This window comes from Anomalospiza imberbis, chromosome 16 (assembly GCF_031753505.1).
Source record: "Anomalospiza imberbis isolate Cuckoo-Finch-1a 21T00152 chromosome 16, ASM3175350v1, whole genome shotgun sequence".
Lineage (NCBI taxonomy): Eukaryota > Metazoa > Chordata > Aves > Passeriformes > Viduidae > Anomalospiza > Anomalospiza imberbis.
The window spans coordinates 15,651,970-15,670,157 of NC_089696.1; the positions used below are offsets into that span (position 1 = coordinate 15,651,970).

General features: G+C 50.5%; 1 protein-coding gene across 4 annotated transcripts in view; it reads left to right on the forward strand.

Moving 5' to 3' along the window:
* Positions 1-18,188, forward strand: part of TSC2 (TSC complex subunit 2) — a 35,591-nt gene that overhangs the window by 15,129 nt on the left and 2,274 nt on the right. The window contains exons 22-41 of one of the 4 annotated variants that reach the window (XM_068207308.1): positions 307-496; positions 862-955; positions 1,440-1,542; positions 1,727-1,821; positions 4,284-4,415; positions 6,324-6,488; positions 7,283-7,435; positions 7,593-7,705; positions 8,227-8,448; positions 9,142-9,357; positions 10,906-10,974; positions 13,023-13,183; positions 13,808-14,292; positions 15,022-15,097; positions 15,347-15,433; positions 15,688-15,874; positions 16,669-16,808; positions 17,012-17,090; positions 17,599-17,690; positions 17,943-18,041. In XM_068207308.1, the coding sequence (XP_068063409.1) occupies positions 307-496; positions 862-955; positions 1,440-1,542; positions 1,727-1,821; positions 4,284-4,415; positions 6,324-6,488; positions 7,283-7,435; positions 7,593-7,705; positions 8,227-8,448; positions 9,142-9,357; positions 10,906-10,974; positions 13,023-13,183; positions 13,808-14,292; positions 15,022-15,097; positions 15,347-15,433; positions 15,688-15,874; positions 16,669-16,808; positions 17,012-17,090; positions 17,599-17,690; positions 17,943-18,041 (2,958 nt within the window). The remainder of the gene's footprint in view (positions 1-306; positions 497-861; positions 956-1,439; positions 1,543-1,726; positions 1,822-4,283; positions 4,416-6,323; positions 6,489-7,282; positions 7,436-7,592; positions 7,706-8,226; positions 8,449-9,141; positions 9,358-10,905; positions 10,975-13,022; positions 13,184-13,807; positions 14,293-15,021; positions 15,098-15,346; positions 15,434-15,687; positions 15,875-16,668; positions 16,809-17,011; positions 17,091-17,598; positions 17,691-17,942; positions 18,042-18,188) is intronic. The other 3 variants (XM_068207309.1, XM_068207310.1, XM_068207311.1) reach the window with 3 other exon arrangements.

The window sequence follows — 18,188 nt, forward strand, 5'->3', positions numbered from 1 at the left end:
CCCTCACAGGTCACTGAGTGACTTTACCCTCTGCATAAGACCCTTATAAACTCAAAATTTCTCTTAAATCAGGAACTTTAGGTCTCAGCTACCTACTTGACTGGAGTTCCCTGATAAGAGTTTGCCCTGGGGTATCTGCAGCATTATTGAAAGCTCATTGCTAGCACTCAGCTGTGTCACACAGCCCTTGCAGCAGGGGTACCTTGCAGCAGGGGTACCTTGCAGGGTGTTCTGGGGTGCTGCCAGGAGTCAGGAGGTGGTGTCAGGGTGTTTGTTGGTGTGCTGAGTGTTTCCCTGCTCTGCCAGCGTGAGATCGTGTACTGCCTGGAGCACGGGCTCATCTACCGCTGCGCCAGCCAGTGCGTGGTGGCACTGTCAGTCTGCAGCGTGGAGATGCCCGACATCATCATCAAGGCACTGCCCGTCCTGATTGTCAAACTCACCCACATTTCGGCCACAGCCAACATGGCAATCCCTCTGCTGGAATTTCTGTCAAGTAAGTGGTGATGTTCTCCTTTTCAGTTCCTGTAGGTGCGGTTGTTGTGTGGAATGTGGGGGTTTGATGGTGTTGGTCATAAGGAATGTGCTGTGATGCCTTTGCTCAGGTTATAGATGTTGGATCACCTCATTTGTTACAAGTTTTCTGTGTGAAGCTCTTGCTCTGAAGAAAGAAACGCACTCTGTGTTGTGCAGCCATATGGAAATACGAGCTGCTTTCTTCTCCTTGCATGATGTGATTTTAACTTCCATGTCACTGATCATTCAGAAAAAACCAAAAAATTAGAAATTAAACTGAGTTAGGATGTTGAAGGGTTGTGTTGAGGGCTCACCTGTGCTGCTTTTGCTGTTGGACTGTTGCAGCTCTGGCCAGGCTGCCTCACCTGTACCGGAACTTCGCGGCAGAGCAGTACGCCAGCGTCTTCGCCATCTCCCTGCCCTACACAAACCCCTCCAAGTAAGGCCACAGCAATGTGCTTCTCTCTCACCTGTGAAACTGAGAGCTTGGAAAGCCTTTTCTTGTAGCTTTTGGTTCGAGGTTATCCATAGGATGTTGCTTATTCTGGTGTCACCGGGCTTTTCTTGAAGAAGGGATATTTCTGTCCAGTGAGGGTGGGCAGGCCCTGGCACAGGGTGCCCAGAGAAGCTGTGGCTGCCCCTGGATCCCTGGAAATGTCCAAGGCCAGGTGGGATGGGACTTGGAGCAACCTGGGATAGTGGAAGGTGGAACTGGATGATCTCTAAGATCCCTTCCCACCCAAACCCTTCTGTAATTCCATGATACAATTCTAGGACATCATCGCCTTGGACAAAAACCGGTTTCTCTTGAACAGAATTTTTGAGGTTTTTTTTTTCCTTTACACTGTGAGTAGGTAAGGGAGCGGTTCTGTGTGCCAGGCTGAGCAGTGCACACTGAGCTGTGGGTGTCTGTGCTGCTGCAGGTTTAACCAGTACATCGTTTGCCTGGCCCACCATGTGATCGCCATGTGGTTCATCCGCTGCCGCCTGCCCTTCCGCAAGGACTTTGTCCCCTACATCACCAAGGTAATGGCACTGCTCAGTCCAGCAGCGCTCAGGAGAACTGACTGATCGAAGCTGATCTGACATCTTTGAAGGTTCTGTTTGGAGCCAGCAGAATTCTGGCTTTCTTGTCAGCATCTCTGTGAGCTCTCCTGCTTTGAGCTGCAGATTTTGAGCTGCACGTTGTCACCTCTTGTCCCCACGGCAGGGCCTGCGCTCCAACGTGCTCCTGTCCTTCGATGACACCCCAGAGAAGGACAGCTTCAGGGCTCGCAGCACCAGCCTGAATGAGAGGCCAAAGAGGTAAATTCTCTTCGACCCCAGCAGGGTTTGGTGTTCCCCACTCCCGTGCTCTCGCCCTTCCCTGCCTGTCCCTGACGGAGGCTGGGTGTAGTGATCCCAGTCTGGCAGTGCAGTAAGCAAGCAAAGTAAACCTCTTTAGGTCAGAGACAGTGAGGTTGGTGAGAAGCTGGGATCCAGCCGGGCTGGCAGCCTGGTGGGGCAGCTGAGGCAGCGCTGCCTGTCCTGCAGGCCTGTGCAGGCAGTGGGGGCCTTCTTGGTGTTCACTTCTGAAAACGAGCACTCGTGTCAGCTTGGGGTGTGTCAGTGCAATGTTACCAGAGATGAGAGAAGAGGGTAATGCCAGAGATAACAGAATCCCATGTTGATGTGGATTGTGTGAACTCCTTTTGATGACTGATCTGTAACGAGTCATTTTCAGATGATTGCCAAAGAAATGGTTGTGATCAACGACCTGGATAAATTAGAGAGCCAGTACTGTGTTTTTCCATGGTGTTCCCAGTCAGGTCAGTGCACTGGCTGGCACACAGCTGCTTTCTGTCTGTGTGGATGTCCCAGTCCCTTTTTTTTTTTTAATTTTTGAAGCCATCATGACAGTTTTAAGCAAAGCCTTCAGAAGTCAGAGCGATTCTTGCCAGTAGTCATTCAAAGTAACATTTGCCAGGGGAGGAAGATATTCCTTGGAAGGCATTCAGGGTTTCTCCAATATCCTTTTACCTGCAGGGATTACCTAAATTGGTTCACTTAACTTGCTTCAGTGTTGTGAGCAGTGAGCACATGGTGGCATCTGAGCCCTGGGGAAAGTGCCTCTACTTCACCTGCAAGGCTGCAGCAGAGTCTTGCAATGCAGAAACACCATCCCTGCCCTACTGCTGCAGCTGTAAACCTTGTGTTGTGTTTCATCTCTCCCATCTCCTCCTCTTTCATCCAGAAACTTGGAAGAGAAGCCTTTTGACACTCATCTCTCCAATTAGAATTCCAACTAATCTTTTTTTTCTTTTTTCCCCCTTAAGAAACCTGTTAAATTCTACCAGGTTGGAATACTACTGTCTCTAAAGGCTTTTGCTGGATCACTTTCCACAGAAATCTCTGCTGAGGAGTGTGGCTGTACTCAGGCAGTGCCCAGAGCACTGGAATAGCAGGATGCCACTGCCTCTGGGTCTGGCTGAGCTTGGATTCTGGCCAGGGCACAGAGGAAGGGCCTGGAGCAGATTCCAGTTTCCTTGCCTGAGAAGCTTCTGGGCTTGGTTTTCAGTCCTGAAGCCCAAAGAATGTTTCCCTGCCATAGCTGAGGTGCTGGGTGTTCCAAGGGGTAACGATCCCAGCAGTTCTCAGGGCTCCTGGATGTCTTGATGTTGGTGTAGGTGATCATCCCTGAGCATGAACCTGTGCTCTCTGCAGCAGTTGTGGCCAAAAGTGATATGGGAGAGGTTGTTGGGAGAAGGACAGAGAAATTCTGCTTCCTCCAGGTGGCAATCTGAGATGTAAGAGCTCACTGAGATGAGGATGGCAAATAAATTGTGTTTAGAACCAGCCATAAGGGTTAAATTAGTGCCTGCATTTTATCCCTGGGGATGGGAGCTGCTGGACCAACTGTTCTGCCCAAATTAGCCCCGAGCCTGGCATGCATCTCAGTGACTAATTAAAGTGCCTCTTGGATCTTAATTGCTGTCATCTCCCACGTGTTCCTGGCACTTGCCAGTGTGCACAGTAATTTCCTTTCTATGCCAGCCCAGAGCCCAGGGGGTTCCCGGGAGCCTGGGCTGAAGCAGCTGGGGTGGCACAGGAGCATCCCCAGGGGTGTTTGTTGGCTCTGCAGTGTGGCAGGGTCTGGAACAGGGGGGCTCAGTGTCCCCAGGACCCCAAGCTGGGCTGAGGGACACCTCTGGGAGGCCCTGGGTGTGTTGTGACTTGGGGGAAAGCTCAGCTTTGGGCCAGGCTTAGTGGGGACAGAGATGGGTGTCGTGGTCCCTGTCCCTTATTAAAAACTGCTGTGACCTAGTCCAGCTAAAGCATTTTAGGATCTGTGGAAGCCCTCAGGTGTTGAGTCGTGGTGAGTTGGGATAACACAAGAGGGGGTTGAAGTGCACAAAACTCCTCAGCCTTGAGGAATTTGTGCCCAGGGAGCCCTCAGGTGCCCTTGCCTTTGCTGAACAGCCCAGTATTCCAACTCTCATTTCAACCAGTTTTTTTCTTTTAACTTGTACTAATTTCATTTGTTTTGTAGCACATTTAAATTCTTGTTTTCAAAATGTGGTTTGTCTTTTTAATGCTTTGCAAGCTCTGCTTGTTTGTATGTTTTAATTTTTGTTTCCCCTTTTTTTTTTTTGGCATTTGTTTTATTTTCCATCACCCTCCGGGATCCCCCAATATTGACCCTGTGACTGTGACCTTTCAACCTACATCCCTACAATGGTTTCCTCCCTTCTGTGACCTCTTTTGGGGCTTGGTGCTTCTCCACATAGTAGTTTAAGACTAGCCAAAAATGCAAAGCAAGGCTTGAATAACTCTCCTCCAGTGAAAGAGCTGAAAGAACCCTCTGCAGTTGATGCCTTCCGATCCCGCAGCATCAGTGTGTCTGAACATGTGGTCCGCAGGTAGAGGCACTTTGGATGGGGACAGTCCAAGAGCAGCTGCGCCCTTGGAGGTTTTGCTGCGAGGGTGGGTGGAAGCAGGGTGGATTTGCATGGGGGATGCTTGCATGACTTGGTTATCCCATGAAAAACCGGCCTCAGCCACAGGCGAGGGTTTTGGGAAAGCATCCCGAGGCTTCCCAAGGCCACGTCACACCCTGGGTGTCTGTGGTCACTTTGCCACGTTCTCTGGTGCTTTAGCAATGAAAGATTCTATTTTCAAAGTAAAGGTGGTGAAGGGGGGAAAAAAAATCCCAAACAAACCAAAAAACCCATGCACAAAAAAAGGAAAAAGGTTGCATTCTGCACAAGTGAGAATCCTGGGTACAGCTCACTAAAATTTGAGCCTCCCAAGCAGGGGTTTGATTCAGGAGAGGCTCTGGAAGCACTGCAAAGTCATGGAGAGCCCTCCTTCCAGTCTAGTTCTGGCCTCAGTTCAGGATTTGTTCTTCTGAAGGAGCTGATGAAGTGTCGTGGTCTCAAGAAGGATGCCATGAAAAACCTGGATTTGTCTTTCCAGAGAGCAGTGAGGGGTGTGCTCAGCCCATATGAATTGATGCTTTCACAACTAAGGAAAACAAGATTTGGTTCCAGAGATTGATTTGATTGATTGACAGGTTTTGATGGCAAGCATTGATCTGCTCCAATGAAAGATGTGAAATAATTGATGCCAGTTTTAAAAACAAACTCTGGATCACTTCCCTTGAGTGTTAAACTGCTGAACCTGAAGATTTGTGCCTTAACCTGTAGGATTGCTGTCAGTGGAACTTGATTTGGTTTTTTTTTTTTAATTTTTGGCTCTATGTGTTTGTGGGAGAGAGGCTGAAGTGACTGAATTGCAATGATAGTTCTCACACTTCATGTTATGGGAGAAATCCTTCCCTGGGAGGATGAGGCCCTGGCACAGGTGCCCAGAGCAGCTGTGGCTGCCCCTGGATCCCTGGCAGTGCCCAAGACCTGGCTGGATGGGGCTTGGGGCAGCCTGGGACAGTGGAAGGTGTCCCTGGCCAGGGCAGGGAGTGGCACTGAATGGGCTTTGATGTCTCTTCCAGCCCAAACCCTTGTAGGATTCTCTGATTTCCCCATTAATCATGAGGTGATTTTCTTCTCTTGCATTTCCATGTAAATGGTAGCAACGAAAAGTTCAGATAATTGCCCTTAATGAAGCCAGAGAAGTTGCCAGATGATAACAATTTTGGCTGTGCTTCAGCTTAGTTTGTATTACAATGACATAAGGAGTTGTCTTTATAAAATATTGCAGTCCAGCCTAAAACAGAAATGGTTTTAAACTGCTTTGCTGATTTGGCTGATTTGAAGGCAGACCTTCTCTCTATTCTTGTGCCAATTTCCTGTTCAGAGTGCAATGTTTTTTCCTATTTCAAGTTAAATTAGGTTTTACCTAGCTGTTGAATTTGGAGGGAAAAAAAAAACAATATACAGAAGAGATGCAACAGAGAAAAAAGCAAACCACAGGATTATAAAGTGAAGTCTGGAGTGCCCCAGTTTCTGGCTCATGGGCAACCTGCTGCCTGGGAAGCTGGTGCTGGTCATGGGATGCTTGCCCTCAGCATAGATTAGGAGCTCAAAGCTGCCACTCACTCCTTGCTTGGTGCACTTGCCCATGGGCCACCAACGTCAGAGAGCGCTGGCGTGGCCGGCTGGCACTGGAGTCTCTCCAGAGAAACACACTTCCTGCAACGACAACCTGGGAAGCACAACACGAGGCTGATCCCAAATGGTCCCAAAATCTGTTTCCCAAGGCCTGGGTGTGATGGCTGGCACGTGCATGCACAGCAGGGTCTGCGTCCCGCCGGCTGTGGGGACGGGGGCGTGGTGCCATCTCATCTGTCACCTGGGGACCTTCTCTTCCAGCCGCATCCAAACGTCCATCACCAGCTCGAGCCTGGGCTCTGCAGATGAAAACTCCATGGCTCAGGCTGATGACAACTTGAAAAACCTGCACCTGGAGCTGACAGAGACCTGCCTGGACATGATGGCTCGATACGTCTTCTCCAACTTCACAGCTGTGCCCAAGAGGTCAGTCAGGGACCAGGGACACACGGGTGGGATTCAGGTTCACGTTTCACTTTATTTTTGGAAAAAACGTTGGGATTCTGGCAGGCTCAGGCTCTGAAGCCTTTCCTCACTGATAAAATCTTGGCTAAAAAGGAGGTGAGATGAGGGAAGGCTGGAGATGGGAAGGCTGTGGTGAGGCCTCAGAGTCCTGTGCCTAAAGGGGCTCCAGGAGAGCTGGAGAGGGGCTGGGGACAAGGGGTGGAGGGACAGGACACAGGGAATGGCTTCCAATGCCAGAGGGCAGGGATAGGTGGGATATTGGATGGATTTTTTTCCTGTGAGGGTGGTGAGACCCTGGAATGGATTTCCCAGAGGATGCCCCATCCCCGGAAGTGTTCCAGGCCAGTTGAATGAGGCTTGGAGCAGCCTGGGATGGTGGAAGGTGTCCCTGCCCGTGGCAGGGGGTGCCACTGGATGGACTTAAAGGTTCCTCCCAACCCAAACCAGTCTGTGGTTCTGTCAAATCCACTGGAGAGAAGCAACCTTTGCCTCAGCCTGGACCTGTCTGGAGGAGCTGCCCTGAAGGTCTGGGAGCAGGGCTTGCTCCATGTCCTTGCAGGATAATCCCGGTGTGCTGCAGCAGCTCATCCATCATCCTGATGGATAACGGGGATGTGGGGGGCTCAGATAACAGCCAAGGAGGGTGGCACAAATGCTGCGTAAAGAAGGAGAGCAGGCAGCACCTCCTCCATGGTTAATGGCACCAGCTCTGTTCTCTGCCTCCTGAGAAATCTTCATGCCAAATGTGTTCCCAGGTCTCCTGTGGGTGAGTTTCTGCTGGCTGGAGGAAGGACCAAGACGTGGCTGGTTGGTAACAAGCTGGTGACCATCACTACAAGTGTTGGAACAGGGACAAGGTCCCTGCTTGGCCTGGACTCTGGAGAATTCCAGAGCACCCCAGAATCAAGGTAGGTGTTGCTCCCATTTCTGGAAATCTCCACCTGACAAAGCCACCTAAAGCATGCTACAGCTTTGTAGTTCTTCCTCTTGGCATAAGAGGAATGTGTTATTTGTCCAGCACGGCTGATTCCTCACTCAACATCACCAATATCTCCTTTCCTACAGCTCAGACCCTGTTTTGCAAGTGAGACAGACCAAGGAGGCTCCAGCCAAGCTGGAATCCCAGGCTGGGCAGCAGGTTTGCAGGAGCTCCCGCAACAGAGTCCGATCCATGTCGGGTGAGTTCCCATCCTGGGCTCTCCCTGCCACAGCTTCAAGGTCCAGGTGCCTCCTGTGTCTGAGCTAATTGGGCATCTGGAGCTGTCTGGTGTTTCATGAGGGGCAGGTAGCAGGAGCTGTTGGCTTCAGGTGTGGTGGGGCTCCTCCTGCTTCCCTCTCTTTGCAGGAGAGCTTTGATGATCACATAATCTGGTTTATAAGGAACACATGGAGCATCAAATTCTCTTTGTGGTTTAACCCCAGCTGGCAGCTAAGCCTCACCCAGGTGCTCACTTTGTCCCCCATGGGGAGATGGAGGAGAGAGTTGGAAGGGGAAAAATAAGAAAATTTGTGGATTGAGAGAAGAACAAGTTTAATAATTAAAATGAAATAATAGTAACAATAATAATTGTAATGACAAGGGAAATGAAACCAGTATATTGTGTATGCAGCTGCTAGAAGAGGTTAAAAGCCTCATTCCTGAGATATTTTTGGGGCTAACTAAGTGTGTCTCTCCCTTGCATTGTGTCTGTCCTGCCAGGTGGTCATGCCTTACGTGTTGGTGCCTTAGACAGCTCAGCCTCCCATTTTCCCAGTGGCTCAACTTCCCAAGGGACACAGGGCCCTCCTGCTGCTGCAGCCCGCCCAGAGAAGGCCAGTCCTGCTCCACAGACAGCCCTGCAGAAGGAAAAAGCCAACTTGGCTGCCTATGTGCCACTGCTGACCCAGGGCTGGGCAGAGATCCTGGTGCGCAGGCCCACAGGTGGGTACCTGAGTGTGGGATCCTGGGGAGAAACCAGAGCCTGGGGGAAGGAGAAAAATCCATATTTAGTTGTAAATTAATCTGTTTATGGCTTACTGTCTTTTGAAACTGTAGAACCATGGGATGGGATGGGTTGGGTTGGGTTGTGTTGGAAAGGACCTTAAATCCCACCCAGTGCCACCCCTGCCATGGCAGGAACACGTTCCACTGTCCCAGGGTGCTCCAAGCCCTGTCCAGCCTGGCCTGGGACACTGCCAGGGATCCAGGGGCAGCCACAAGTCTGGGCAGCTCAGTTGTCTTTGGTCTTAGGGAAAGAATAACAACTTGTTCAAGGTCAAAATGCTTGAACACCAGTGTGTTCCAGGAGATTAACAGGAATTATCTGTTTCAACTGAAATCTATTTCATGAGAAAATAACTGACCTGGTGTTAATTAGGACACCTGAGTGTTTTGGATGCCTTTGGGAATCTGCTGTAGCAGTGAGTTACCAGGGGTGGGTTTTGAGGAGCTTGGGGTGAAGTGCAGAGCACTGGGAGTAGCAAATTAATCGAGTCATTCTGCAGAAGAACCCAGAACTTGCTCCATTTGGATTTTTTATCTGCAAATTCCAAAACAATTTGAGCATTTCCATCAGGAGCTGTAACCTCTGGGAGAGCTGGGCGAACTGACCACTTCCCCCATTGTCTGGTGCAGGCAACACGAGCTGGCTGATGAGCCTGGAGAACCCGCTGAGCCCCTTCTCCTCAGACATCAACAACATGCCCCTGCAGGAGCTCTCCAATGCCCTGATGGCTGCAGAACGCTTCAAGGAGCACCGGGAGACGGCTCTGTACAAATCCCTGTCCGTGCCCTCCTCCAGCCTGGCCACGGGCACGGCCAAGCCCTCGCTGCTGCAGCGCTCCAACACAGGTGGGGGCTGCTGGCAGGGCGGGGACAGCTCCGGGCTCTGCTGGGTCCCTGCAGGCCTGCCAGAGCAGCTGGGAGTGTGAGGGGGGCCAGCAACGAGAAAGGGAATCAGTTCTTGTCCCTAGAAGTGAAAAATTCCCTTCCTCCTTGCTTCTGCTGGCGCGTGGGGGAAGAGGAGGATGGGGAGTAACGGAGCTGCTTTGGAGGAGTCGTGTGTTTGGTGTGTTCCCCAAATGAAAATGAACAAAGTCATGGATCCGTTCCCTCTCCCACTTGTTGGGGCTGATCTGGGCATCCCACTTGTGGATGGATCTTTCCATGCAGTGTTTCCATTTCCATTTGTCTTCAGTTTGGGAGTCTCTGTCGGGTGCTCGGAGCTGCAGGTTCCTGGGGCACGGCCTGTTCCAACCCTTGCCAGCCAGGAGGATTTGGTTGCCTCTGGCTTTTACAGCAGAATGCAAGTCCTCTTGGATTTACTCACCTCTGAAAAGGACTGTTCAGCCTGCAGTTGAACCACTCGAGTTTCATTTGCTGGCTTGATTTTAACACAGTGGCCAAGGATTTTCACTCTATTTAATGTGGTGCTAGTTCCTTTTAAAAAGCTGTTAATGTTGGGAGAGTGGTGTTGACCAACAGCTGCAGTTTTTAAAGCTTTTTGCAGTCCCTGCTCGAGCTCTTATCAGTGATATCCAACACTGAGGCTCTGAGCACTGCAGGCACCATCAGAATTGAGCAGTGGTACCAGCAGACCAGGCTTTGCTGGGGAAAATGGGATGGATTGTCTGGAAATCTGGTAAAAATGCCAGTTTTCAGCTTTGTTTTAAGCAGGGCAGGGTGTGTTTTAGTATTTCAGAACGTGTAAACACAAAATTGGAGTCAAAATCAAATTATCACCTCTTACAAACAAACAAAAAAATTATTCTCCATAAACACTTTTGGGACTCTAAAAATGTGTGGTATATGGAGCTAAGTGGAGAGCTGAACCCATGCCACCTGAATGCCACTCTTGTGCCAGTCTGGGAGTCATTTTGGCCACATCTTTGTTAACCATACTTGCTGGAGCTGGCTGGGCAGTGACTGGAAGAAGTTTTGCTGTCAGACTGTCACGTGCCTGTTCTGCCCCTTCAGAGGTTAAACCTCTGTGAGTCTTTGCCCAGATCTTTTCGACTCTTCTGTGGGTTTAAAAGTGACCGTGTGCAGGTCAGGAAAGGCTCAGCCTGGTTTCCTGTGTGTGTTGGGATGTCAGGAAGGGATTTTCTGTTCCTAAGCCTCACAAAATGCATTCTGTAAAGGGAGGAGTTGGAGCCTGCACTGTTGGATTTGTTTATTCCTCCTTATTCCTGTTGAGACCTTGTGCCCTTAAAGTATCCCTTTGGCATCTGGTGAGCTTATCCCAGCTTGTTCTTTCCTTTGTTTCATTTATTTATTTGTTTGTTTTAAACTAGGCTCTTGGTTACATTTTAAACTCTGTGCTTTTTAATTTTTTTATATTTTTTTCATATAGTCTCTCCTTCCTTTTGATGTAGCTGCTCACTTGATTTCCCTTTGCAGTGGCCTCTTTCTCTTCCATGTACCAGTCCAGTTGTCAAGGGAAGTTGCACAGGAGCATATCCTGGGCAGGTATATTTATATATCTTTAAGGAAAAAACCAACCAAACAGTATTGCCATAGAAGAACACCTCTGATTCATAGAAAATGTATCCTTCATCCCTCATTTTCCCCTTCCATGTCTCCTGTCTGTCCCCAGTCTCATCACTCTCAACAAATGGGATCTTGACTAGCATGAAGAAGTCCAAGCCAGATCCAACATTTGCAAGTGCAGACAGTTCCTCAAAGCAACTTTGCTTTTAGCTGGGGTGGCTTGTGAGTCATGAGGCCAGCGTTAAATGACCTGTCAAAACGTGGCTGGATTAATTAATTCTTCATTTGCAGCTTCATTTTCCAATTGGCTTTGTGTTCTGCCCAGTGGAAAAGCTCCCAGCTGTGAGGAGAGCAGTGTGTGCTGCAGGACAGGCTCCCCTTGGAGCTGCTCAGCCCACAGGGATCTGCCAGAATTGGGCACAGAAAGATAAAAAGAGCTGATAATATGTATATATTTCAGATATGGGTAACGTTCAACCAGCATGGAGCCTGGTTAAGAGCTTTTTAAATAAAAAAGAAATATATTACAGCAGAAAACCTGCTAAATTCTACCTTTTAGAAGCCCTATAATAATGTAAAATCTTTCTCCACTTCAGTAAAATTGATTTCATAATTAAATGAAGTGGAGATCAAATTACACACCTTATGAGCACAACACCTGCATTGCTTTGATAACCTGCAATGCTTTGTGATTTTAATTAGAGGGTTCAAATGTCTTTCTGCCTCTTTCCTTCACTGGAAAACTCCCAGCAGAGCAGTGGGGTGCTCTGAGCTGCTGCTGCTTGCTGTCAGAGGCCTCTCAAAGCAGCACAGGGCTGCTGCAGCTCAATATTTTTCTGTACTTCCCTCTGCTCCTGTTATTCTCTTCCCACCTAAGGAATAATTAGTGCTTCGGTTGTTTCAAAGCACCAGCAATCTTGGCAGTGGTGTAGGAGGGGAGCTTGGCAGCACTGGGTATCTGCAGGTGTGTTCTGGCTTGGACAGCTAACCAGATCAGCACGTTGTTTTGGTTCCTTTTGGTTTGTTTTGTATTTTTAGAAGGTTTGTGTGTGCAATGCTAACTCTTAATTGCTTCTTTGAAATAACTTTGGTCCTGCGAGCTGAAATCAATCCAGGAAAAGCTGCTTTAGTGATTTTTTTTCCTTTGTATATTTTTTTTAAATTTTGCTGATTTTCTTTATATTTTTTGTGTGTGCTAATTTTTGGTTTTATTACTTTTATTGTTATTATGTTGGAAAACAAATCTTGGCCTTTCAGATTGGTCTTCCAGTCCCTTGTGTGCATAATGGGAAGCCTCCTGTTCTCCAGCCTTTTCCTCAGGACAAAAAGCAAGGCCAGGAGGAGCCTTTGGTCAGACTCATCCCTGTGGTCAGTGCTTGGAGCAGATCCAAGGTTAAATCCTACACGTAGGCAGGGCTTCCACGGAGCTTTTTTGTCAGTGTGGTTCCACTCCCTGTGTGTCTGAGCAGATGCCACCAGTGCTCCTGTCATCCCTGCTCTTGTCCTTCCACGTGTTCAGGGCTGAATTGTTCTGCTTCTCCCGAGACGTTCTAGGAAAGCTGCCAAACTGCAAGGAAATGGCTCCTAGGAAAATTTCTTATCTCCTTGTAGGCCTCAAGGCACGGGAGCGTTGCATTTCAGTACAAGAAAAGCTCCCTTTGAGAGCTGATGTCTCCAGTGAGCTTTTATCCCGTACTTTCCTACATCTCTGTAGTTCCTGTCTGTCCTGGTAACCCACGTCCAAGGTCCCGTTTCCTCATCCCGCGCCCTGTTGTCCATCAGCAACAATTGGAAAAAACAGCTGCACTTCCTTGGCCCAAGGCAGGCTGTGAGGGAGAGGTGATTTATTCCCTGGAAAAAGGGGAGCCAGGAGCGAGTCTGACGTGACAGGAGATGCCAGGGCACTCACTCGGCATGGCCTTCCGTTGAGATCCCGTAGGGAAAAGGCTGGTACTTGAGAGGAGAGGAGAGGAGGGGGCCGGTCCCCGCGTCCGCTCTCCACAGCTCCCGTGCCCGTGTCTCCGTAGAATCCGCCGTGGTGCTGGAGGAGGGCAGCCCAGGGGACATGGAGCTCAGGGAGGCCGAGTCCCCCGCCGAGTCCCCCGAGAGCGAGGACGTGGAGACCTCGTGTTCCGAGCACGTCCTGAGCGAGGAGAGGTTTGGGAACGCCCAGGACTCGTACAGCAGGGTAAGGACAGGCCCAGGGCGAGCAGCGGGGACAACCAGCCATGAACTGCCTCATGGCACCCTCAGAAACTGCTCGCCGATGGCACCGGGGGCATTCAGGGGAAAATCCTGCTTTATCAGGGACCTCGATCCACATTGCTTTGTGCTCCTTCCTGCCCACCTTTCCTTGGAAGTGTTGGGGTGCCTTGAGCCTTGCTGTTGTCAGCTTTCATTCTGGCTTTCAGGAAGAGGAAGGAATCGTTCCCTGTGAGGGTGGGGAGGCCCTGGCACAGGGTGCCCAGAAAATCCTGCTTTATCAGGGACCTCGATCCACATTGCTTTGTGCTCCTTCCTGCCCACCTTTCCTTGGAAGTGTTGGGGTGCCTTGGGCCTTGCTGTTGTCAGCTTTCATTCTGGCTGTCAGGAAAAGGAAGGAATCGTTCCCTGTGAGGGTGGGGAGGCCCTGGCACAGGGTGCCCGGAGAAGCTGTGGCTTCCCCTGGATCCCTGGCAGTCGGACAGGGCTTGGAGCGACCATGAGATGAGCATTCAGCTCCATCCCAACCCAAACCATTCCGGGACTCTCCGATTCCGTGAAAACTGTTAATCTTTCCAATTTTTTTTTTTTTTTTTTCTTCCCCCCGCAGTCCTCCTCCACGTCCAGCCAGGAGGACAAGTCGCTGAAGTCGGAGGAGCTGGCGGAGGGCGGGATCCCCATCGGGCGGGAGGAGGGCCGGGCGCTGGAGGAGCTCTCCTTCCAGCCCTCACAGCCCCTCAGCAAGTCCAGCTCCTCCCCGGAGCTGCAGACGCTGCAGGAGGTGCTCAAGGACGCCAACGGGCGGGAGGTGCCCCGGCGGCTGAGCACGGAAGTGAAATCCAAATCCCAGTCGGGGAACCTGGAAGGGGAAGGGCTGGGCAGCTGGCTGGGCAGGGGGGAGGACGGCAGGGCCGGCGGGCCGGGCGGCGGCAGCGCGGCTGTCACCTCGCCCCGCTCGCCCTCGGGCCACCGGCCCCGCGGCTACACCATCTCCGACTCCGCGCCGTCCAGGAGGGGCAAGAGGATCGACAGAGACGCGTTCAAGGGCAGGGCAGCAGCGTCCAACGCGGAGAAGGTGCCTGGGATAAACCCCAGGTGGGTGCAGAGCCCTGGAGCTGCTCCATCACGGCTCCTTCAGGGGGGGTCTGCACAGCATCTGATTAAAAAATTAATGACTGCTCGAGTCAGGAGCTGATACAGGCCTGTTGAGCTCGCTACCACCGAGTGGACTTTGGGGCTAGGAAACAGAGCTCCCAAATGGTGAGAGGTAGATGGGTGGTTTCCTCCTGTACTTTTAATTTAGGGGCTGTGGTTTGACCACAGGTTACCCAGAGTTAGTTGTGTTGTGAGCGGGGTGGATTGCTAGTTCTGCAATTCAAGAAATATTATGTGCAAAATCCTAAGAAGAAGGAAAAGAAGGATTGTAATAGTTGCTTTTAAAACCTGGGATATTGTTAGCTATCCAAAATTGCATGACGAGACAATTTTCATCTGATTGAGGGCAGGAAAAATGCAAATGTCTATACAATCATGTGTCTGAGAGCCTAGCAATATCCCCAGAGCTGTGGAGGGCATTCCTGCTCCTCCATTCTGTGCCTTTGAACAGGGAATTTGTGTGGCTGCTGCTGTTTGACGCATCACTGTTTTTCTGACAGGGGTCTGTTGCAAACTGCAGGTAGTCCAGTCTCTAAAAGATGAATAATACCCTGTTAGCATTTTAATTCCTCCCATTTTTTTCTGCTGTACATAACGTTCTTACCTCCAGCAGATCAAAACTGACTTAATTTTTATGGTAACAGACTTTTCCCTCCTTCTCTCCTTCAGCTTTGTGTTTTTACAGTTGTACCACTCCCCCTTCTTTGGTGATGAAAACAACAAACCCCTCCTGTTGCCAAATGAGGTAGGCAAGGAGTTGTATAAATCCTTAATTATTTTAACCTCATGACTTTCTTGAAATGCAGATGATAATTACAAATATCCTGCTCAGGTGCTGCAGTTTAAAGGTGCTTCCTACCAGCAGTGCCACAGGTGGGAGGTCTCTGTGTTGGGGTTGTGGAGGGGATTATTTAAAGCTGGCAGAATGCTGGGATGGTTTGGGTTGGGAGGGGCCTCCCAGGCTGCTCAGGTGGGGTCCCTGCTTTGGTTGCAGACGTTTGAGAGGTCGGTGCAGCTCCTGGATCAGATCCCATCCTATGACACGCACAAGATTGCAGTGCTCTACGTTGGGGAGGGCCAGGTGAGTGTGTGCAGGGCCCTGAATCCTTGTGGAATGTTGGGCACCTCTCCAGCTGTGGGGTTTCCCTGCTCCAGCTGTGGGATTTGCCCTGTTCCTGCAGCAGCCTTCCTTTTCCTTAATTTCCTGTGCTAAAAATCAGCGCCTGCATGAAACCCTTCTGTGAGGGCAATCACCTGATCCCAGCAAGGGGTCTCTGCTGCTGGTGCAGTGCTGCTGGCACTGAGTGTGACGTGTGGCATGTCCCTGTGTCCCAGAGCAACAACGAGATCGCCATCCTGTCCAACGAGCACGGCTCCTACCGCTACACCGAGTTCCTCACGGGCCTGGGCAAGCTCATCGAGCTCAAGGACTGCCAGCCAGATAAGATCTACCTGGGTGGCCTGGACGTGTGTGGGGAGGATGGACAGTTCACCTACTGCTGGCACGATGACATCATGCAAGGTGAGCTGGAAGGATGGCTTGTGTCTCCTCACCTTAACTGACCTGCCTTCCACACTGTTCCTTCCCATGGAACAGTGGTGAGGATGTCCTGGGCTCTGATCCCCTCCTGTTCTCTCTGGTAGCTCTGCAAGCCGTGTGGTAGAGTTCAGGCCAAAACACACCTGCCTTACTAAACAAGAAAGCATCACATCAGTTTTATAATGGTCTGCTCTGTGAAAAGATCTGCTCTGTAAATCTGTGAAATTATCAGCTCTTTAAAGGCTGGCAGGCTTTGGTTTGGACATGTAGCTGCTGTCCCCAGCTGCTGTAAAAGCTGCTCACTGAGGGTGGTGTCAATATTGCTGTGTTTCTCTGAAGAGCAGTTCAGAGCAGGGGGTTGTCACTGCTGTGGACATGGCTCGTGTCACTGCAGTGTCACCAAGCAGTGCAGAAATCATCCAGGATCCAGCAGGATATGGTGAACTTCCCAAATTTTTCTGCACAGCTCTGTGTTCATCACATGGAGTCCAGTTTCATCTGGGGCTCTGCAGAGCTCAGTTAGGGCGAGTCCTGCTTTAAGCTCTTTTGCCTCTTTCCTCCCTAACCCAGGGTCTCCTCTCCATGCTGCTGTGTCCTTCCCACTGGCTGCTTCACTCCATGCTCCAGGGAGTCCTGGAGCATCCAGTGGGGCTGGATTCAGCTGTCACAAATGGGGACAAACCTATCGAGGGAGCACAGTTTGTATTTTTATTACTGGCATGTGACCGTTGCTGCTTTCCCAGCCCAGCCTAAGGATCTCTGTGTTCCCTCTCCAGCCATTTTCCACATTGCTACTCTGATGCCCACAAAGGATTTGGATAAATACCGCTGTGACAAGAAGAGGCACCTGGGCAATGATTTTGTTTCCATTGTTTACAATGATTCTGGAGAGGATTTTAAACTGGGCACGATAAAGGTAGGGGATTTTCCTCTTGGGTGTGTTACAGCAGGAGCATGGGGTTGTAACCTTCATGTGTGTGGGTGTTACCCTAAAAGCTGTGTGGGGATTATGGGGGGAGCTGTTGGCTGTGGTGGGTTCACTGGTGTGTGTTTATGGCATTCTCCAACCACGATGCTGCCAGGGAAATCTTTCTGACTCTTTCATTGGCTTCTCCTTAGGGGCAGTTCAATTTTGTCCATGTGATCATCACCCCCCTGGACTATGATTGTAACCTGGTGACGCTGCAGTGTCGGAAAGGTGGGAATTCCTCGGGGAATGTGCTGGGAGTTTGTGTTTTAAAACTTAAGACTTCAGGAGAAACTCTCTGGAACCAGTTTGCCCAGTTACATCTGGGTTTGCTCTGCTCATGAGCCTTCTTTGGATTGCTCGTGCTGTGTTCAAGCCCAGGACCCAGTGCCAGCAGCAGAGCAGATACCTCCCTCCGACAGCTGCTTGGGAATGCTGGAGGACATGGAGGGTTCAGCAGTGCTGGTGCAGGAGCCCAAAGGGGTGCTTCTGGATGTTTCTGGCTCACACTTGGCTCATGTGAGAGCCCAGATGCGCTCCCTAAACCTTCATGAAGCAGCCAGAATTTGGGAGCCAGAACTGCAGAGCAGGTTCTGTTAGAGCGGGAGCTGTGGAGCTTGTGGGGACTTGGTTGATACAATTCCTCAGGTTTATTTGACTTAGATATTTAGTTACTGGCAACCTTTCCCTTCTTCTTAACTGTCTTACCAGAATTTTTTCTTATTCCTTTAAATTAAAGACATGGAGGGTCTGGTGGACACGAGTGTTGCCAAGATCATCTCTGACAAGAACCTGCCCTTCGTGGCCCGTCAGATGGCTCTGCATGCCAATGTGAGTACCCCCAGCTCCCTGAGCCTCCCGCTGCTGCCTTGGCCTGTCACCAGCTTCCAAGGAAACAGGGCCTGCTAAAGCAAAGAAACAACTTTGCTACTTGACCTTGAGGCTGGAGTTGGCACCTGAACAGTCCTACCTCAGAGCTGGATTGCAGTTGCTGTCAAACTGCACTGAAAATTTGGATTATTTTGTTGTTGTGTTAATGTGGCTTCTCTCTTTCCCTGCTTCTCCCCACCCTTCCCAACCCAGATGGCTTCCCAGGTGCACCACAGCAGATCCAACCCCACGGACACCTACCCCTCCAAATGGATCGCGAGGCTGCGCCACATCAAGCGGCTGCGGCACCGGGTGAGTGCAGCTGCTCTGAGGGGTGGAACTGGGCTTGACTGAGGCTTGCTGCAGCTGAGGCAGGTGAAACCGGCTGTCAGAACTGGCTGAGTGGGAGGATGGCTGTGTGTACATGACCCAGCTGGTCATGGAATCACAGAGTTTGGT